Source organism: Leptodactylus fuscus, chromosome 1, assembly GCF_031893055.1.
Source record: "Leptodactylus fuscus isolate aLepFus1 chromosome 1, aLepFus1.hap2, whole genome shotgun sequence".
Classification (NCBI taxonomy): domain Eukaryota; kingdom Metazoa; phylum Chordata; class Amphibia; order Anura; family Leptodactylidae; genus Leptodactylus; species Leptodactylus fuscus.
Window position 1 is genome coordinate 287,203,983 of NC_134265.1, and position 18,514 is coordinate 287,222,496.

At 41.2% G+C, this 18,514-nt stretch overlaps 1 protein-coding gene across 3 annotated transcripts in view; it reads right to left on the reverse strand.

Moving 5' to 3' along the window:
* Nucleotides 1-16,048, reverse strand: part of MAP9 (microtubule associated protein 9) — an 80,598-nt gene extending 64,550 nt beyond the window's left edge. The window contains exons 1-5 of one of the 3 annotated variants that reach the window (XM_075257435.1): nt 15,929-16,048; nt 13,791-13,940; nt 11,452-11,548; nt 9,702-10,019; nt 2,055-2,272 (exon numbers count right to left, since the gene is read on the reverse strand). In XM_075257435.1, the coding sequence (XP_075113536.1) occupies nt 2,055-2,272; nt 9,702-10,019; nt 11,452-11,548; nt 13,791-13,871 (714 nt within the window). In that variant the 5' untranslated portion in view covers nt 13,872-13,940; nt 15,929-16,048. Of the gene's footprint in view, nt 1-2,054; nt 2,273-9,701; nt 10,020-11,451; nt 11,549-13,790; nt 13,941-15,896 lie in introns of all 3 variants that reach the window. The other 2 variants (XM_075257429.1, XM_075257444.1) reach the window with 2 other exon arrangements.
* Nucleotides 16,049-18,514: the final 2,466 nt, after the last annotated feature.

Genomic DNA, 18,514 nt, shown 5'->3' on the forward strand with positions numbered 1-18,514 from the left:
GTGTGCACAAAGCACTAGCAGAATGCATTGCCAATTATAATAACAACTGGTATAACAGGTATTATCAAATGTGACAAGGTGAAAAAGTCATTGTCATTGTATTGTACGAGTAGAATAAAACGAGACACTATATGTTTGTGTATGTTCATGTAAATCTATATTTCATATATATTGTATGTGTATATTATATAAAGGCAATGTGATATTTCATGATAATATATATATATATATATATATGTATGTATGTATGTATGTATAGTATATGTCACATACACAGAGCCCATAGCTTGTACACAACCTGAGTTGGTCATTAATGTGTCATCTACCTTGTCCTCAACTTGCTGCCCCTACCACATCACTGTATACTGTATACCAATGCTGGCGAAGATATTGGCTGGATAACTGGTTGATGAAGCATTATTTACGTTCTCCTTTGCCAACCCATGGGGATGGTCCCATGGCTAAAATTGTCATTGTCAATAGTTGATATACCAGTCAAGAACAATCAATATACAATGTTATCCTAAATAACAGTGGAACCAGACACATTTGAAGGCAAAAAAGGCTGGGATCAATGCCATTCCCTGAGTGTTATGAGCTGCGATGGCACTATTAGTCACACTTGGGTTCCTCCTTAGTGGGAGGGATCTGAGACAAAGACAGGGAAATAGTTATCTGCAAAGTAATCCAATGGCAATATATAACTTACGCCCACTGGGAAAGGAAGGGAGTCTTAGGGGGCCACCGGTTCAACGATATAGTCTTCCTGGTGTAAAAGCAAAGCTGTTTCCATAACAGTGTAGCTAAGGTTGAGTTCATATCTGCACCAGAGTCTCAGTTGGAGACTAGGTTGCAGAAACTGCGAAAAATCGGGGGAAAGAAAAGTCCTGTTTGAAAATGGTAGATACCCAGAGAACCCCAATATAGCCAATGAGGACACTTGCAACAGCTGATTAACCGGTCCAGCTCTCCATCATTCAGGTCCCCCAGTGGAGAATGACAGAAAGCATTAGGCTAGTGTTAATCTAGCGCTATTTGTGCTACGCTGTTTCAGTAGTACCTCTATAAGAGGTGATTTATTATATACAGTATAAGATACACAATATATATATATATATATATATATATATATATATATATATATATATATATATATCTATCTCCTCAGAATGCAGGATAAGTGTTATTAGTGGGAAAAGCTCTAACAGGGTTGTACCAATCCATAGGATCACTATGAATGATGTGGCTTCCTTGCATCAATGCTGCATCTCCACTCAAATCTATGGCAGTCCCACACTGATGAAAGAAGACGCAGCAAATCCAATGAATTGCAGATTTCCTAATTCTGTGTGACTAGACAGCCTAAAGATGTGGCAGATTTATCGAGCATTTTAACACTGTCTAGTCTGAGGTTATGCTACCTATTTGCTGGGTTACTTTGAGACATCCTGTGGAGCACATTGTTAATTCTTAAGCAGCGGCCCTTTCCTAATAAGCATCGCATCTATGTCAGACAAGGTAATGTAAACCAGTTTTATGGTACATATTAAGCAAGTGGACTCCTAAGCTCAGAATAAGCAGAGATTTGAATGAACACAATACTGGATGCTACAAAGTGTCCATATTACTGTGCTCCTCCTGCACTATAATATGCTGCCTACAGATAGGACTGCATTTTCAATGACAGATACGCTTTGGAGGGTTTGACAGCAGATTCCATTTATAAAACATCTAGACCAGCATAGTGGGCAGTGCACCTTAATTTGCACACACATGAAATCTGCCACCTAAAGGAATAGTGTCACCTTAAATGCCCAAGGCAATATCTCCCATCTGTTTAAGCTTGTGGTCGTACAGAAGAAAAACTAATTCTTTGTAAGTGTTGGAAGTCTGCGATTGTCATCATGTACCTACAATCGTGATCATCACATCCAGGGCAAAGACCATTTACCATGGCTGCAGGCTTTCAAACATGATGTACAAAATGGAAATAGTTCTAATTACAGCGATGAGTTATAACATAGAGACGCATAGAGTTGTAACATAGTAATTACCTCTGGGCTAGATCTCTCCGAGAAAGACTGTGTCTTAGAAGCAGAAACTTTATCATTAAGTCTCATTAGAGAAGAAGGAGCAGAGAGCGAAGTCGGTTTGTCACTGGAGTATTTTCCTTCTGCTTTGTCTTCCAGGTGACTGCTTTTTCCAGACAAGTTGCTATGCAGTGAAGTAGGCTTTAAGCTTTCATCGGACAGGGAGATGCCAAAACCTTGAGCTAGACATGAATGACAAAGAAATAAGTTATTAAAGAGATTGTGGCATCCGTACAAATGGCAGTCAGCATTATTATTTATTTTTAGAACAACATTAATTCCATGTTCTGTACATATTAATACCAGGGTGCTGTACATTTGAGAGTTTTCATATAACACACAAAATACATAAAACAAGCACAGTACTAACAATGACCAACTGGTATAATGGGATAGAGGGGCCTGCCTGCAATGGCTTACAGTCTATGAGGGTAGAGACAGCAGGTGGGGGTATTGTTATTATTTATTTATATAGCACCATTAATTCCATGGTGCTTTACATTTGGGGGTTACATACAATACACAGAATATACAGGTAGATATAATACTAACAATGACCGACTGGCACAGTGGGGTAGAGGGCCCTGCCCGCGAGGGCTTACAATCTATGAGGGAAGGGGGTAGAGACAGAAGGAGAGGGTGAGACTGTACAGATGGCAGTGCGGTGATAGTGTTATTGGAGGTTGTAGGCCTTCCTGAATAGGTGAGTCTTCAGGGCCTTCTTGAAGCCTGTGATTGTGGGGGTCAGTCTCATATATTCTGGTAAGGAGTTCCAGAGTATAGGGGATGCACTAGAGAAATCTTGGAGGCGGTTGTGTGAGGAGCGGTAGAAGATGTTCAGATGGTGGTGTGGTGGCAGTAGTGCTATGTGCTTGTAATAGCACCACCTGGTGTTCAGCTTGTAGACATCCATGAATGTCATTGTAGTGAGGCTGTGTTAGTCATGAACGCACAGTGGAATACAGTACAGATTCTGATGTATCCTCAGTGAAAAAACAGGGATATCATTTAAGTTTGACATAGACTATCTGCTTGTCAGAAAGACCAGCATTGGCATTATTTATAACAGTAAAAAGTAAACGTCCTGATACAGGCGCCAAGCAGTGGGAGGAAAGAAATCACTGTAGATAAGCAACTCACCACTATGTGCTGCCCCCTACTTGTCAGACACAGGTAAGAACGATCATTCACAACAGAGCAGCACGGAGGAGTGAGGCACTTAACTAATTACAAGCACATAACTGCAATAATTCCGTAAGGAAACATTTTTAATAAAACTATACAAAGTTATTACAAAATCCATGCTCAGTGCACTGATGGCACAATAAATCACATCATATTCTTTTTTAATTATTCTTGTTTTAATTTTTTAATTAAAGACTTTATAAGACAAACCACACACTTTATATTAACCGTATATATTTTTCCAGATACTCTGCTGCCATCTGGTGGTTGAAGGAAAAGGGATTCATTTGTACGAATCTAAACTTGATAATTATGTCCTGCCATTGGGAGAAGATATGACAAATCCCGTGATTCAGGGTTTCTCATGTACAGGTGTGTTTACATATTAAGTAACTGATTTTGAATTTGCTTAAAAGGGTTGGTCAGGATTTTTTAATTTATTACTCATCCTTTGGATAGGATAAAATCTGATTAATGGGGGGGGGGGGGGGGTTAGAGCCACCCCCATGCACAGATCAACAGTTTGGGGCCACCTCCAACGCCAGAACTACACACAACGCAAAGCCAGGCGGAGTTGACTCCATGTCTTATATAGTTGCAGGGTCCTGGCTCAGCAGCTCAGCTCCTATTGACAGAGCCTTTTATTGATTTCAATTTCTAAAGATACGAATTCAACAAAGTATCACGACAAAAAGCTTGACAGGCTGCAATTCAACCCCCCCCCACTGGATTGCTACATGTAGGGTAGCTAGCATACCACCAGCATATGGATAACTGCACATAGGATAGCTAGCATACCACTAGCATATGGATTACTGCACATAGGATAGCTAGCATACCACTAGCATATGGATTACTGCACATAGGATAGCTAGTATATCACTAGCATATGTATTTCTGCACATAGGATAGCTAGTATACCACTAACATATGGATTACTGCACACAGGATAGCTAGCATACCACTACATTGCTCAGTTGAGGTTCCAGGTCCTGGAACAGGTGGAATCCCCTAGAAGAGGGGGCGATAGAGTGCACCTTCTGAAAAGAAGGGAGGCGTTTTGGATTTATACCCTTCAAAACATGGAACCCCTAGGACTGAATAGGGAATACGACATATCAGCCTTTTTGCAATGTTAGTCGTGATTACTAAAATGCTTCTCACTCTGTTTCAGAATCGCCGCTAGACAACCATTTGCTCAGAATTTGTGACATCGTGACAAAGGTATCCTTGGTCCACGCTACATTGGTATTGCAATTGTTTGCAATACTGAATTTTCCGATCCTTCCTTCCTTTGATTTCCTACCTTTCTTTATTGGTAGAATTTTCCTCTTCACTAACACTATTCTCCATGCTATCTATACAATTCTCCATCTCACTTCAAGAGGACCTTTCACCATATCCGGGCACATGCAGTGTTATATACTGCCGGAAAGCTGACAGTGCGCTGAATTCAGCTTTCCCGATCTGTGCCCGGTGTAAAGAGCTTACGGTGCCGGTACCGTAGCTCTTCTATGGTCAGAAGGGCGTTTCTGACCATTAGCCAGAGACGTCCTTCTGCCTCGCGGCGCCAATCGCGCTGTGCTGTGGAGCGGGGAGGAACGCCCCCTCCCTCTGCTCACACAGCTCGTCCATAGACGAGTATTATCAGGAGAGGGAGGGGGAAGTTCCTCCCCGCTCCACAGCACAGCGCGATTGGCGCCGCGAGGCAGAAGGACGTCTCTGGCTAACTGTCAGAAACGCCCTTCTGACCATAGAAGAGCTACGGTACCGGACCGTAAGCTCTTCACACCGGGCACAGATCGGGAAAGCCGACAGTGCGCTGAATTCAGCGCACTGTCAGCTTTCCGGCAGTATATAGCACTGCATGTGCCCAGATATGGTGAAAGGTCCTCTTTCATTTTCATAATTCTTCTTTCATGTTATTTCTTTTTCATTTCTATTTTATTTCATTTTGTTCTGACCTCTTTCTTGGATCTTACTTCATTTCATTTATTTACTTCTTATATAACTTTTCCTCCCTATTGTCCACCTTACTGCCGACACACATGCAACACATATCCATTCCATCCATATTCTTAGCCTATTATTCGCCCCTATTTGCTTTCTGTTTACAGGCAGGACTGGCCTCATAGCTTCAGTCCGCTGTGCTCACCTCCCACAGGCATCCTGGGTTACCCGAGCAACTAGCGTCACGTGGGAGCATTTCCCACGTGATCGCTTCATTTTGCCGTGGACACAGCTCCCGTCTCAGTAAGGGGGCGTGTCCCGGCTCCGACGGACGTCATGATGCGCGACGTCCGTGCGTCATGACGTCATCGTCAGAGCGGCTCGGCGCAGCTTAAAGCGCGCGCCGGACCTAGTCCCTGCCACACCACCAATGAGATAGGACGTGCAGCCAGCGATTCCAGCAGGTAAGGTCACTGGGGTCCCCCTACAGCTTGTTACTCATTTGACATCCACGGTTCACTGATTCTGGCCATGTTAGCCACAGATTCCCGTCTCTGGCAACTTGCATCACCCATGCCTTGCCACCCATAGCTAGTGGGCCTCATCCTCTAAGGTAACACTGCCTCAATTTTGTGGATATTTGGTATGGATGCCTATATATATCAAGATATCAAGACACTCATTAGACACCTTGCCCTGAATGCCCTATTCATTATGCCTGTCTACCGTTTCTCACAGCATTTGAAATAGCCATTGCTAAGGTCAGCTGCATTCCCTTGTCATCTAGACACAACTGCCTGACAGTAACTGTTAATCCTAAAGGTGAGCTATTTGCAACATGACATACTGGATCCTATAGCCACAAGTAGCACAAATGACATACTTTATTCTTTTATCCATTAGGTTCTTATACCTTCTTTTGGACATCTACCTTGTCCAGCATCTATCATACGACAAACTTCTGGTATGCTCATTTATCCATTCCTAATTATCTTCCTATCTTCACTTATGCCTTTTAGGGGTGCTTATAGGAATAATACTTCACAATATGGACTCTATATACTCTCTTGTTGTGACGGTGGAATTAGCTCTCAGTATGTTACTTTACATCCTAATCTACCACCACTAGAGACCAAGGACCTACACGATGAGTCACCGCAACAATACCTTTGTATTCTATTTCGCACAGCATGTACGCCACAGGAATACTTCATCCCTGTATTGTATGGAGCTTTATCTACTTTCCGAGATCAACATAAAACGTGATGATGTTGTATTTTTTATATATATTGTGCGCACTTGTCAAGTATGTATACACAGAATTGCTAAGGTGGGATACTCACTCACTCCGTTTTGTTATTTTATTTTCTATGTTTTTGTAGAGCCTGATGAAGGCCGGTTAGGCCGAAAACGTTCATTTTGCACCAAGCAGTATACACTTTTTTGTAAATAAACGCAATTGTAAGGAAAATCAATTTGCCTTGAGTGGGATCCTTTATACAATAGAGTACGGATTGGGACCCTATCCCACCACGAATCCACCCAATTCCATCACACCTTCTGGTTTAGCATACCACTAGCATATGGATTGCTGCACATAGGATAGCTAGTATATCACTTTATGAGTTTGTATTACCAGTAATTTGTCACTTAATTGTACCAATTTAAAGGGGATGTTCATGGGTTATTCACAGTCTTACTGGCTCTACTTCCACTTTGACAAATGTAAAATAAATGTTTTCATCTCAGTAGCCTTTATGAATGTAGAAAAGTAAATTTCTACATTTTAAGGTGGGTTTCATGAGCATATATAAAACTGAGATATTGGGAGCCATTCTATAGACTTATTGCATCTTTTTTTTTTTGCCTACCTGGAATACAGAAAGCGCACTGTGGTCATTTGTGATTTCTGCTCCCAGACTATACCACAGAGAGAAAAACAGATCTAGGTATATATACTCAAAAGTATATATCAAAGGTACTCCAAATTTAAAACAATTCGTTTATTTAGAACATAATTTAAAATATAGATGCAGTAAGATGCAGTAAATATACACAAATGCCCCCTGACGAAGGCAGGCGTTCCACTGCATCCCATGTTCCCTCCTGCATATTTGCTACAATGAGTTCCTTTCTTTTTCCTTACCTGTATCACCTTTACATGTATCCTTACAGTACTTGAGCCTTGACTAAGTTAGATGGATATACATGTTTATGGAGCTCACACCTCTGCTTGCCATTACTATTGTCTGTGGTCCTTGTATTCTATGTTCATTGTCCATTGAGCATGATATACTTCCTGCTACATACGCACACTTCTTATATTGAGGACTGTTATTTTTTACATGTTACATTTCACGTACATTTATTTATTTATTGTGAATATTACATGTCGTATGATATGTATTTATTTCTCCTATGGGGGTTTGCCATTATGGAGATCTCTTTGTAACTGGGATTGCATAGTAGACTGTCCCCGCTGACTCCCTTTTATGTACATTTACTACATCTATATTTTAAATTATGTTCTAAATAAACGAATTGTTTTAAATTTGGGGTACCTTTGATATATACTTTGAGTGTCGAACTACCTATATTTGTTTTTCTCTCTGTGGTATAGTTTTTCAGGTATTGACATGCACCTAGTGAGGACCTTATCTTTACAGTGACCTTTTGAGTGACTTTGATGTTTTTTGGTTCACTCTTTCTGTGCTTGTGCTATGTTGCTTGTTTTGTCGCTCCAAAACTAGCAAAGTAGTGTCTGTGTAGGTATACTCCTTTAACCTATACGGCTAGTATTTTACCAGTCAAAAGAAAAAAAATGCATACAGTTTCCTCAATGTGCTTTCTTATACAGTGAGAACCCCAAAGTCACACAGGAGACAGAAGGCTAAATTGAATAAATTTGTTCAGAATCCTTTGCTGCCATCTAGAGATAAACGCCAACACTGCATTATACTGGTAGTGGGTTTCTGATTATGTACCATTTATACAAAGGGGCGAAATAATTATTCCTGTCTAATAGTTAGTGTAAAGAGAGATCAGGCTTTCTAAACATGGTACAAATTTGTTGCAATGGCTGTTGCTGGATAAACAATTGATGAATTTTAAGGCCAAGGCCCCATGTAGCAGGCTGCAGCAAAAAAAAAAAAGCTTGGTCAGAAAAACCGCAGCGGACACACATTACAGTTTGTCCTACATCGCTTTTCAAAGAAAATCCGCAGAGGTTTCCACAGCAGACTTTATGATTCAATCATACATATAGGGAAAATGCCTATTTCCGCAGGTATAATTGACATGCTCCGATTTCTAAAAAAGCAACAATATTGTAAATAGCAGCATTTCTATTTTGGGTATATTTCTGCAATGTGTGTCTGGGTTTCCTTTTTCAGGGACTACAAAGTGTTGTTTTTGCCGTGGCGTTTAATTCACGTGGGGTCCCGGCCTTAAATACATCTGCTTAGCTTTGCACCACCTATTGGGTGCCTTGCTTTGCTTCCACAGTTTGCTCCAAAATTTGGCATCGATGTTTATTAAGCACAACCACCGCTACTTGTTGAACATACATCATAAATGTGCTGTTAAACAAATACAATTTTTTAGAAGAAAATTAGGGTGAGTTGCCGGATTTCATTGAAACCAGGAAGAAGAGGGGTTAAAAAACTGAAGAGCACTTACCTTCTGAATCCCCTATGGGTATGTCACTCAGTCCTTTCTTGACAGGACTGCAGTGGCCATACAATGTATTGTGACTGGTCTTTGTGACGTACTGCTGAGACCAGTAGTGATGGGCTACAGTGAACATGTATACTGTCAAAAAACACGACCAGCAATAGAGACTGAGAACTGGAGCGGAAGGTATTCCTGCACGCAGCCAGTTTTTTAATGAGATTTGATCTAAACGGCAGTAACCTGGTCTTTCCACTTCACAAAGAACAGAGCTGTCTCCTTCCTGCCCCATTCTCTGTATATCAGCTGCTGAGAACACCCTCAATGATCTGATATTGTCATACAAAGGACAGGTCATCAATAATTTAGTCTGGTAAGCCCCTTTAATCGAGAATTCTGGAGAATTTAGCTCAGTTGATCTACTTCATAGCGTTCTTTTTTTAACTAAGGTGGCCAGGTATTACAGAATAAAAATCCACCATACAATCATATATTTTTACTGCAGTTCTTCATTACAGAAAAAGACGAGATATGTTCTTGACTATGGATAGTGGTGACTATGACTTGACTATGGATAGCAGCGGTGACTCAGTGTTTAGCACTGTTACTTGCTTGTCCTGGGTTTGACACATGGAGTTTGTATGTTCTCCATGTGTATGTGTGGGTTTCCTCCCACCCTCCAAAAACATACTGATAGGATATAGATTGTGCGCCTTACTTGGGACAGTGTTGACAACATCTGTAAAGAGCTATCGAGTATGTTGGCACTATATAACATACATATATATCTGAATACATATCTCTTACCTGAAGACGAGCTTTTTAACCTGGATTCTCTTGGCTTTGGAATGGGTTTTCTCTCTTTGTCATCTGTTCCTTGCTGTGTTTTTACCTCATCAAACACTCCAGATTTTGACAACCTATCTTTATGGTCTCCTTGGCTGATATCTTCTGTGCTTTTGTCAGAATACTTGCTTAAGCTTCTTTCTGCTTCTTTGCTTTTTTTAAGAAAGGATGTTTTGCCATGCAGATCCTCCTCATTGTCAGAGAAGTGGAAATTCTGAAGATCTTTTTGTAGTTTTGACTCAATTGTTTTTGTATTTCCAAAGGATTCGTCTAAACTATCTAAAATGAAGTAAATGAAGTCTATGAGGCTGAAGAAAAAACATAGCACTATACTTGGCTATTTCACTTATCCCCATACATAGTGAATGGGGCAGCAGGGTGTATGTCTGAGCATGGCTGCATTCAGTCTTTGTCATTGTGGTCATGCACAGCAGATGACCCAGGGTCAGAGGGCCCCTGTTCAAGTGATTGGAGGGAGTCCACCAGTGAGGCCGCTTCAGTGATCAGACATTTATCCATAGAGGGGGGAATGTGTGGTGTAGGTGGAAGGTAATGTGACTAGTTCACCGATCAACAGAATTTTGGGTAATATTATATATAAGTTGTTTGATTTGCCCATTTGGTGAATATGAATTGAGTTTGCAGATCCTGAAATATCTCTTAAAATAACATGTTATGAATCACCTAGGATACTAGTGTGGATGAGGATTACAGTATAATATGGAATCATAAGTGTGATATTCTACCAAAGATAGAGGAGAGATTTGGTCACATGGCTGACAGTTCTAATAAGTGTATGCATGTTAAAGGGGTTGTCCCAGTACAGACACTTATCCCCTATCCACTATATCCCCTATTCACATTATTTATTTCCTATTGTATTATAACATTTATAAATAGTTCTAGAGCAATCATTTTCTTTAGAAGAGGATGCTTATTCCCGGCTATATGTGTTTTTACTTTGTACACTATCTACCAATAAGTATTTGGACACCTGTGGTAGAATAGAAAAACAACATTTATTCATATCCAGTAGTTGGCAGAACCCAGAAGATGCTTCCTTATGAATGGTATTGATCAACACAATACTCCTGAATGTCTGGTGAAACTCCTGGTGTATGTGAGCCATCGGTTTGGTTTCTCTGGCCAGCACTTGTCGTCTCTATCTCCCAATTTTGGGGGTCTGCCGACTCAGGGCACATTCCGACAGTCACCGTTCACCTTTCACTTCGTAATCACATACTTGCTATGTCCCTTAAGGATTGACCATTTCTGTGGTACCCCACAATCACCCCTTTCTCGAAATCGGACAACTCTGCACTTCGTGGTATCTTGCATGCGACTAATGCCAATGCTGTTTCCTATATAATGGCGGAAGGCGTGACGTACATCACAACCGCAGATATCTTATTGCATGGGTGTCCAAATACTTATTGGTAGACAGTGTGTGTTCTACAAGATTAAGAAGGCAACCATTTTGCCTGAGCTGCTACTATGAGCTGTGAACAGCTATCCCAAGATCTGCTCAGAAACAAATATATGGATAATGGGTGGAGTGATCTGTGCAGAGATAGTATGAGCCAGTAGAAATATGAGTCTAAAGTGCCCATACATATTAGGTAAACGTTAGCTAAACATGCTGACCATACATAAAATATCAATGCAGAAAGTATAAACATATCATGAAATAATGCCATGAATTGTCATATACCATCACTTTCAAACTCTTCAGAGTAATCCGAATTTTCAGCTTCTTCCACTGCTTGCTGTCGAGACACTCGAGCACTAACTGCCTTCTTAAGTTCATCCTACAACAGACAATGTTACATCCTGTAACTAAGGAAATAGTAAATCTATTACCATCATGAGTTTATGAGTCTATTACAAGTCCATGAGTTGTCTTGCTGTGGTAGATTGTGAAACATTTTATACCTACAGATGTGTCTTCTCCTTACCTTACTTACCTTGAATTTGGTTAAAGGGTTTGTGCCATTAAAGACACTTATACACAGGACAGTGGCAGATCACTGGGGATTGACTGCTGGGACCCCAGTGATCAGTAGAATGGGGGACTCTCTGTGAATAATGCACCATTGTGCTTACGTGACTAATGCTCCATAGGGGAACACCATAAGGGCCACTATGAGATATAATACAGTGTGCAGGGGCCACTATGGGACGTTACACCATGTTGGAACCAGGAAAGGGTGTACTATACCGTGGGTGTGGAGGAATAGAGAAAAGTTTTCTGAAGCCCAGTCAATGCTAGTTATTCTCCTGTATATATACAGTATATACTGAGTTTCTGCATTGAGCACTTCTATTAATACAAATGAAAGCATTCATTGCACTATTGACAGTATCAGGCCCTAGGATCTAGTGTTGATTTTGTGACGGATTTCGCCCTCATATGAGCAGCAGATTCTTCCCTCATTCTGCCTCCCATTGAAAACAATTCAAACAGGACGCTCGAAAAAAAAAAGTATCCTGCTTGATCTTGCCACACATTCTGTAGTTGACTCATAGACTTGAGACTCTCCACTGGTTAGACTCATTCTTTAGACCTAATCTGCGGTGGAAAGCCACAACGGCCGGGGGCAGAAAATAAAGAGGAATCGAGAGCAGATGTCCACCTCAAATTCCTCTTGACTTTCCGACGTCTTAATAGGTTCTATCTATTTGTATGAAATGGCCAATTTTGGACAATAGGCTTGCCTCAGCAAAAAACACCCAATTCTGGTTGTATTTTTGCAGCGGTGCGAATGAGTTGCTCCAAAAGAGGTCCAATGATGCTCTGTCACCTGAAGGCTCACACAAGCCTGGAGCTGGCCCTTGAGAAGGGATAAATCATCAGACTGAGAAAAGCAGGATAGTTGTATTGCCAAATTTCCCACCATCTTGGCCATTCCAATCTGGCTCTAAAGAGGTATTGAGTGGTTATGTGAGGACACACATACATGGTGAACAGACCCAGGATGGCCTAGACAGAATACCAGAGTACACAGTACAGGTTTCTCAGTAACATCTCCACCAGATCGTAACATGCAACAAATGGGGCAAATGAGCAACAGGATGCCATAGAGAACCTGTACGCCTCCATACCCATTCGTACCTCATCCTGTATCTATGCTACAGGCAGCCGACGGTGGTATCAGCTGATCTAACAGGTAGCTTTCATTAGAGGGGTTGTCCACTTTGGTCAGTTCTTTTATATTAGAAGATTCCCCCAATAATAAATGGGTCACAAAGACTGAAGCGGATGGGACCCCTAAAGATAAGCTCTTATCTACATAGGTACCAGGGGGTATTAAATGTTTTATTTTCCTTCAGTGCCACTACAAGAAAACTGAAGCATTACAAATTGCACCTTGAACTTAATGGGCTGTTTAATAATAATGAATGTATAATGCATGGACAGGGAAAGAGACCGACACCTCAAATAACAAAGTGCTATTAACTCCAAATAAGATTATGTATTTGAAATAGAGTTTTCTGAAGCAAACATCCCTTTAATACTCACAGCTTTGTGTCTGATGTCCCTCACATTCATATTCAATTATTTCAGTTCTTGCAGCATTTCTTTAACAATAATTATTAATTTGTTGGCTTACATCGAACCAAAATATTCCATAGCCCTTTACATATAATAGGGTTCATGCACAGAAAAAATGAGTCATTACAGACTAATAAATGAGTCATTAATTAATGCTGCTCGCAAGAGCTTACAGTCTATGAGTAAGAAGAGGTGACACAAGAGGTATGCTTTAATAATAGTTTACGGAAAGGAAAGTGACACGTTATTTCCTGCTGCACCACAGACATTTTCTAATAAAACGTAACTTATGACAATTTCATGTACCGATACAATAGAAACTAGTGTTCAGGCCCTAGTGAGATGGCACGATATGGTGGATTAGCCAACTGCAGCTATTGTGTATGAACAGGACGTACTGAATACTTTCACTGTGTCACCCGGGTCAGGAAGTACAAATCATTCCTATCAGGAAAATTAATACTAGACAAACAGTAAGAAAAAACAAATAGTATTACCTGAAAGGATGTTCTTTTTGTTGTCTTAGGGCTCTTTGTGTAAGCTAGGAAAGTAGTGAGGTTTTCATCTTCATCATCCATATTTCAGACAAAGAGGTTCTTATTGGTGAATAGCCTTATGTCTATGTGCTATGGCTTCCTGCTATTTAGCTGCAAACAAAATAAATACACAATGAATGCTTGTGAGGGCTACAAGTACAAGGCGTTATACGTAAGCATAATAATTCACTGGATAAAATATATCAAACATCCATAGATATACAATAACTCCATGTATAGTGTACTGCTGAGAACACCACTGCCCTCTAAGGGCGTACCTGAGCAAACACACCAGGTAGTTACTGATGCACACTGGCTGTCTAAATGTAATGCTTAGGCTAATGCCCCACGTACCCACAATCTCCATAGACTTCTCCCTTGAGGGGATTCATATTTTTCCCCTCATATTAATCTAGATTATTCCCAATTAGCTGTGTTAGGATATGCTTACACTGAACCTTTTTCATGGAAATAGACATCTTTATAGCTCCAAAATTCATATAAAAGCACCCGCTATAAAGTCCTACTGTTTCTAATATAGACAGCAATGAACTTTTGTATTCTCAGCACACTAATAGTCTTCACTATGTCTTCTTTCCTATTTTTTAGTGGTTCAGCAAGAAAACCCTGCTGAAACTGTAGCAGGACGCCACTCACTGAATAATCTCATCCTAATAATGATGATAGAAATGTTGTGTTTTCCCCCGGGGCCCAGACTGGTACAATTTGTACCAACACACTCTTTATAGTGACATCGTGCTATGTGTCTTCTGTTTATAGCAATATAGGCCATGCTGTTGTAACATGTACGTCTTTGCACTGTTATGAAACAAACTTTTCAGAAACAATCCCAGTAAATCCAACGTTTTGTGGATAAACTCTGGTTTTTAAAGGGATTGTATCATTGGGATTTTACATTTTTAACTAAGCCTATCTTCATGTAGCCTTTAGAAAGGCTACTGTAGACAGACCTTTTGTGTTGTGATCAATGCAGCCAATTTCAAGAATTAGTTATCTTCTTATGCAAATCAGCCTTCCCCCTGTGCTGTGAGCACCCCCCAGCGTTAACATCTTGGACCTGCATCGCCACCCCCTCTTGCTTGATGTTCACTCCTTCCCCTCTTCTTTCTTCCTTGTCCTGTCGGCGCAAATCTCTCACATGCGCTGTAAGCTTTAACGCTACAGGTTCGGGCCTGAGCGTACAGCGCATGTATGAGATTTCTTTTGCGCCGACAGGACAAGGAAGAAATAACAGTGAATGGCGCACCATAAATAAGGCTTTAGTGGGTTTTTTGGTCCCCTGTTCTCATGATTGTTGGAGGACTTGGTAGTTGAAGCCCCGGTGATTGGACACTTATCTCCCATGTGGATTGGGGATAAGTATATTTAACAGGATAACCTCTATTCACAGTGATAAGGAGGACCGATCGGGGTACTGAAAGTCCCTCTGAAGCCTCCTTGTAAATGATGTGCCTGTGCGTCTGTGTGAACAGTGCTCCATTCACTTCTATGAGGCTGCCAGGACTGTAATCTCCAGCACGGAGCACCGGTCACGTAAATGCACTGGTATTCTATTCACAAAGAGGCCTAAAGGGGACTTCTGGTCCCCGTCCTTCTGTTTACTAGTGGACCTGGCGATTGGCCCTCCAGTGATCGGACACTTATCCGCGTGTCCTCTGTCCATAAACATACAACCACTTTAAGATGTTTCACTTGCTAGTCTTAATAATGGCCCTGCCTAGCACAGACTGATTTATAAGGGCATGCTTGGAGAAGGAAAGGACGCCAAATGAGCGCCACAATATCACGCCAATGCGCTACCAATGGAAAGCAGTGCGGTATATGTGGATGTTATACCAGCATGAGAAATTCTATTAATAAAGACTGACTGTATAATAAATCCTCACTAATAATATGTACGGTAACATAAAGACTGACTGTATAATAAATCCTCACTAATAATACGTACGGTAACATAAAGACTGACTGTATAATAAATCCTCACTAATAATATGTACGGTAACATAAAGACTGACTGTATAATAAATCCTCACTAATAATACGTACGGTAACACACAACTACAGCAGAGGATGGGTACCCTAAGAAATCAGTGCTGCTGCTTCTGTCCAGTGGTCGTGTAGTACAGACGTGTGTATTACATATGTCCTCCTCACCCTCCCAGCCGTACATAGTGTAGACGCCTCCTCTGCCCTCGTTATTAATAACGACTGATGGAGATCACTTTCCGGTACCTGATCACCGGCAGTACCTTTCTCGGGGCAAAGCATGAGAAGCCGTATGGTTGCTAGGTAACGGCGTAAGGTAACGGAAGAGGGCACGTGATCCTACGTGTAGGCGGAGCTTTACGTCAGTACGCTGTATCTCTTGAGCGCGTGCGCTTGGTGATTACGTGCATTTGTCGGCAGGCAGCCGAGGAGGGAGAAGGGTTGCGTCTAGAATGGAGTTGCTCCTGGTAGGTCCTCCCTCCAGCAACTCCAATCTAGTCACCTCACTAGTGAACGGGCTAGAATGAAGTTACTGTAGGGAGGACCTACCAGGAGCAACTCCAATCTAGACAATTCACTAGAGAGGTGACTAGATTGGAGTTGCTGGAGGCAGGAACTACTAGAATCAACTCCAATGTAGACTATTCAGTACTGAAGTGACTAGAATGGAGTTGCTAATAGGAGCTGCCGCCAGAAACCCCAATCTAGTCACCTCACTACAGGAGCAGCTACGGTAGAGTGGATTGTCTATAGGAAGGAGCCAGAACTGGCCAAGAGAGACATTGTATATGTATATGATTATCAATAAGAATACAGGAAATACACATTCCTGGACATAGATACATCCTGTGAAAGTTTGTGAGTTTGGATGTTTGTGTGTTTGGATATTTGTTACTCAATCACGCAAAACCCGCTCGACCAATTTGCCTGAAAGTTTCCACAAGCATAGTTAATACACCCGATTGCGCAATAGGCTACTTTTCGTCACAATAGCGCACATACGTTTGTGCCAGGACCCCCACAAAACCCAAACTCACACCACCATCTCTGCAATCTCACACACTTTGGACCATAGCAAGCCACAAAATTCATATTGCCCTCTACACCCTCGCCCCTAACCCCACACAATCTCATATACATATACTTTACCACTTTGCCCCTCCCCTTAACGATACTCCAGGAGGCTCTCTTTAACGCTCCGGAGCAGCCATGTTTGCCGACCCCCACCGCTCTGACAATCCGCGACACCGCCCACCCATGTCAATACCCCTAGGCGGTCTAATAAATGCAAAAAAAAAAAGTTTAAAAAAAAGTAAAAAAAATATAAAAACAAATAAAAAGGATTAAAAATTCAAATCACCCCCCTTTCCCTAGAACACATATAAAAGTAGTTAAAAACTGTGAAACCCATACATGTTAGGTATCCCCGGGTCCGAAATCGCTTGCTCTACAAAGCTATACAAATATTTTTCCTGTTCGGTAAACGCCGTAGCGGGAAAAATGGTCAAAAGTGCCAAACCGCCGTTTTTTTTCACTGTTTTGATTCTGATAAAAATTTGAATAAAAAGTGATCAAAGCAATAACATTTCCCGAAAATGGTAGAACTAAAAAGTACACCCGGTCCCGCAAAAAAAAGACACCCTATACATCCCCGTACACGGACGTATAAAAAAGTTACGGCTGTCGGAATATGACGACTTTTCCAAAAAAAATTTTTTAACACAGCTTTGGATTTTTTTAAAGGGTCAAAAAGTAAATAAAACCATATAAATTTTGGTTGCACAGTGAACGCTGTAAAACCAAAGCCCGTAAGAAATTTTTTTCGTCAAATCCACCCCATTCAGAATTGTTTCCCTGCTTCCCAGTACATTATATAGAATAAACAATGGTGGCATCATGAAGAAAAATTTGTCCCAGGAAAAATGAAGACCTCATATGACTCTGGGAGCGGAGAAATAAAAAAGTTATGGGGTTTAGAAGGAGGGGAGTCAAAAACGAAAATCAAAAAATGCCATCGTCGGGAAAGAGTTAACTTCAAATACTTCTGTCCCAAAGTCACTATGTAAAGTTTCTCACAACACTGTATATATAGCAGCTCAAATACAAATGAACTTCAACACAAAAGTCTCACGTATTCTCTGAATTACAGCAAAAACAAGATACAAAGTTACATTTCATATCCCATCCCTTATACACACTACGAAAACCTTACCCGCGCCTGTATATACCCACTGCTACAATCACCGCAGACGAAGTCGCAGGTACCAGCTAGTATATTATAATTGTGAAATGTTTGTGGGTTTGGATGTTTGGCGGTCAATCACGCAAAACCCGCTCCACCGATTTGGCTGAAATTTTCCACAAACATAGTCACTACACAGGATTGCACAATAGGCTACTTTTCGTCACAATAGCGCACATACTTTTTTCCCAGGACCCCCACAAAACCCAAACTCACATCACTATCTCTGCAATCTAACACACTTTGGACCATAGCAAGCCACAAAATTCATATTACCCTCTACAGCAGAGGTCAGCAACCCCTGGCACACGTGCCAAGAGTGGCACTCCTGCCATATTTCACTGGCACACCAGCAGCACAGGACCTGCAAGAGTTAAATGAAGTCGAAACGTCCCTTCAGTGCTCTGCTAGAGCTGAGGCATAAGGACACTCCCCT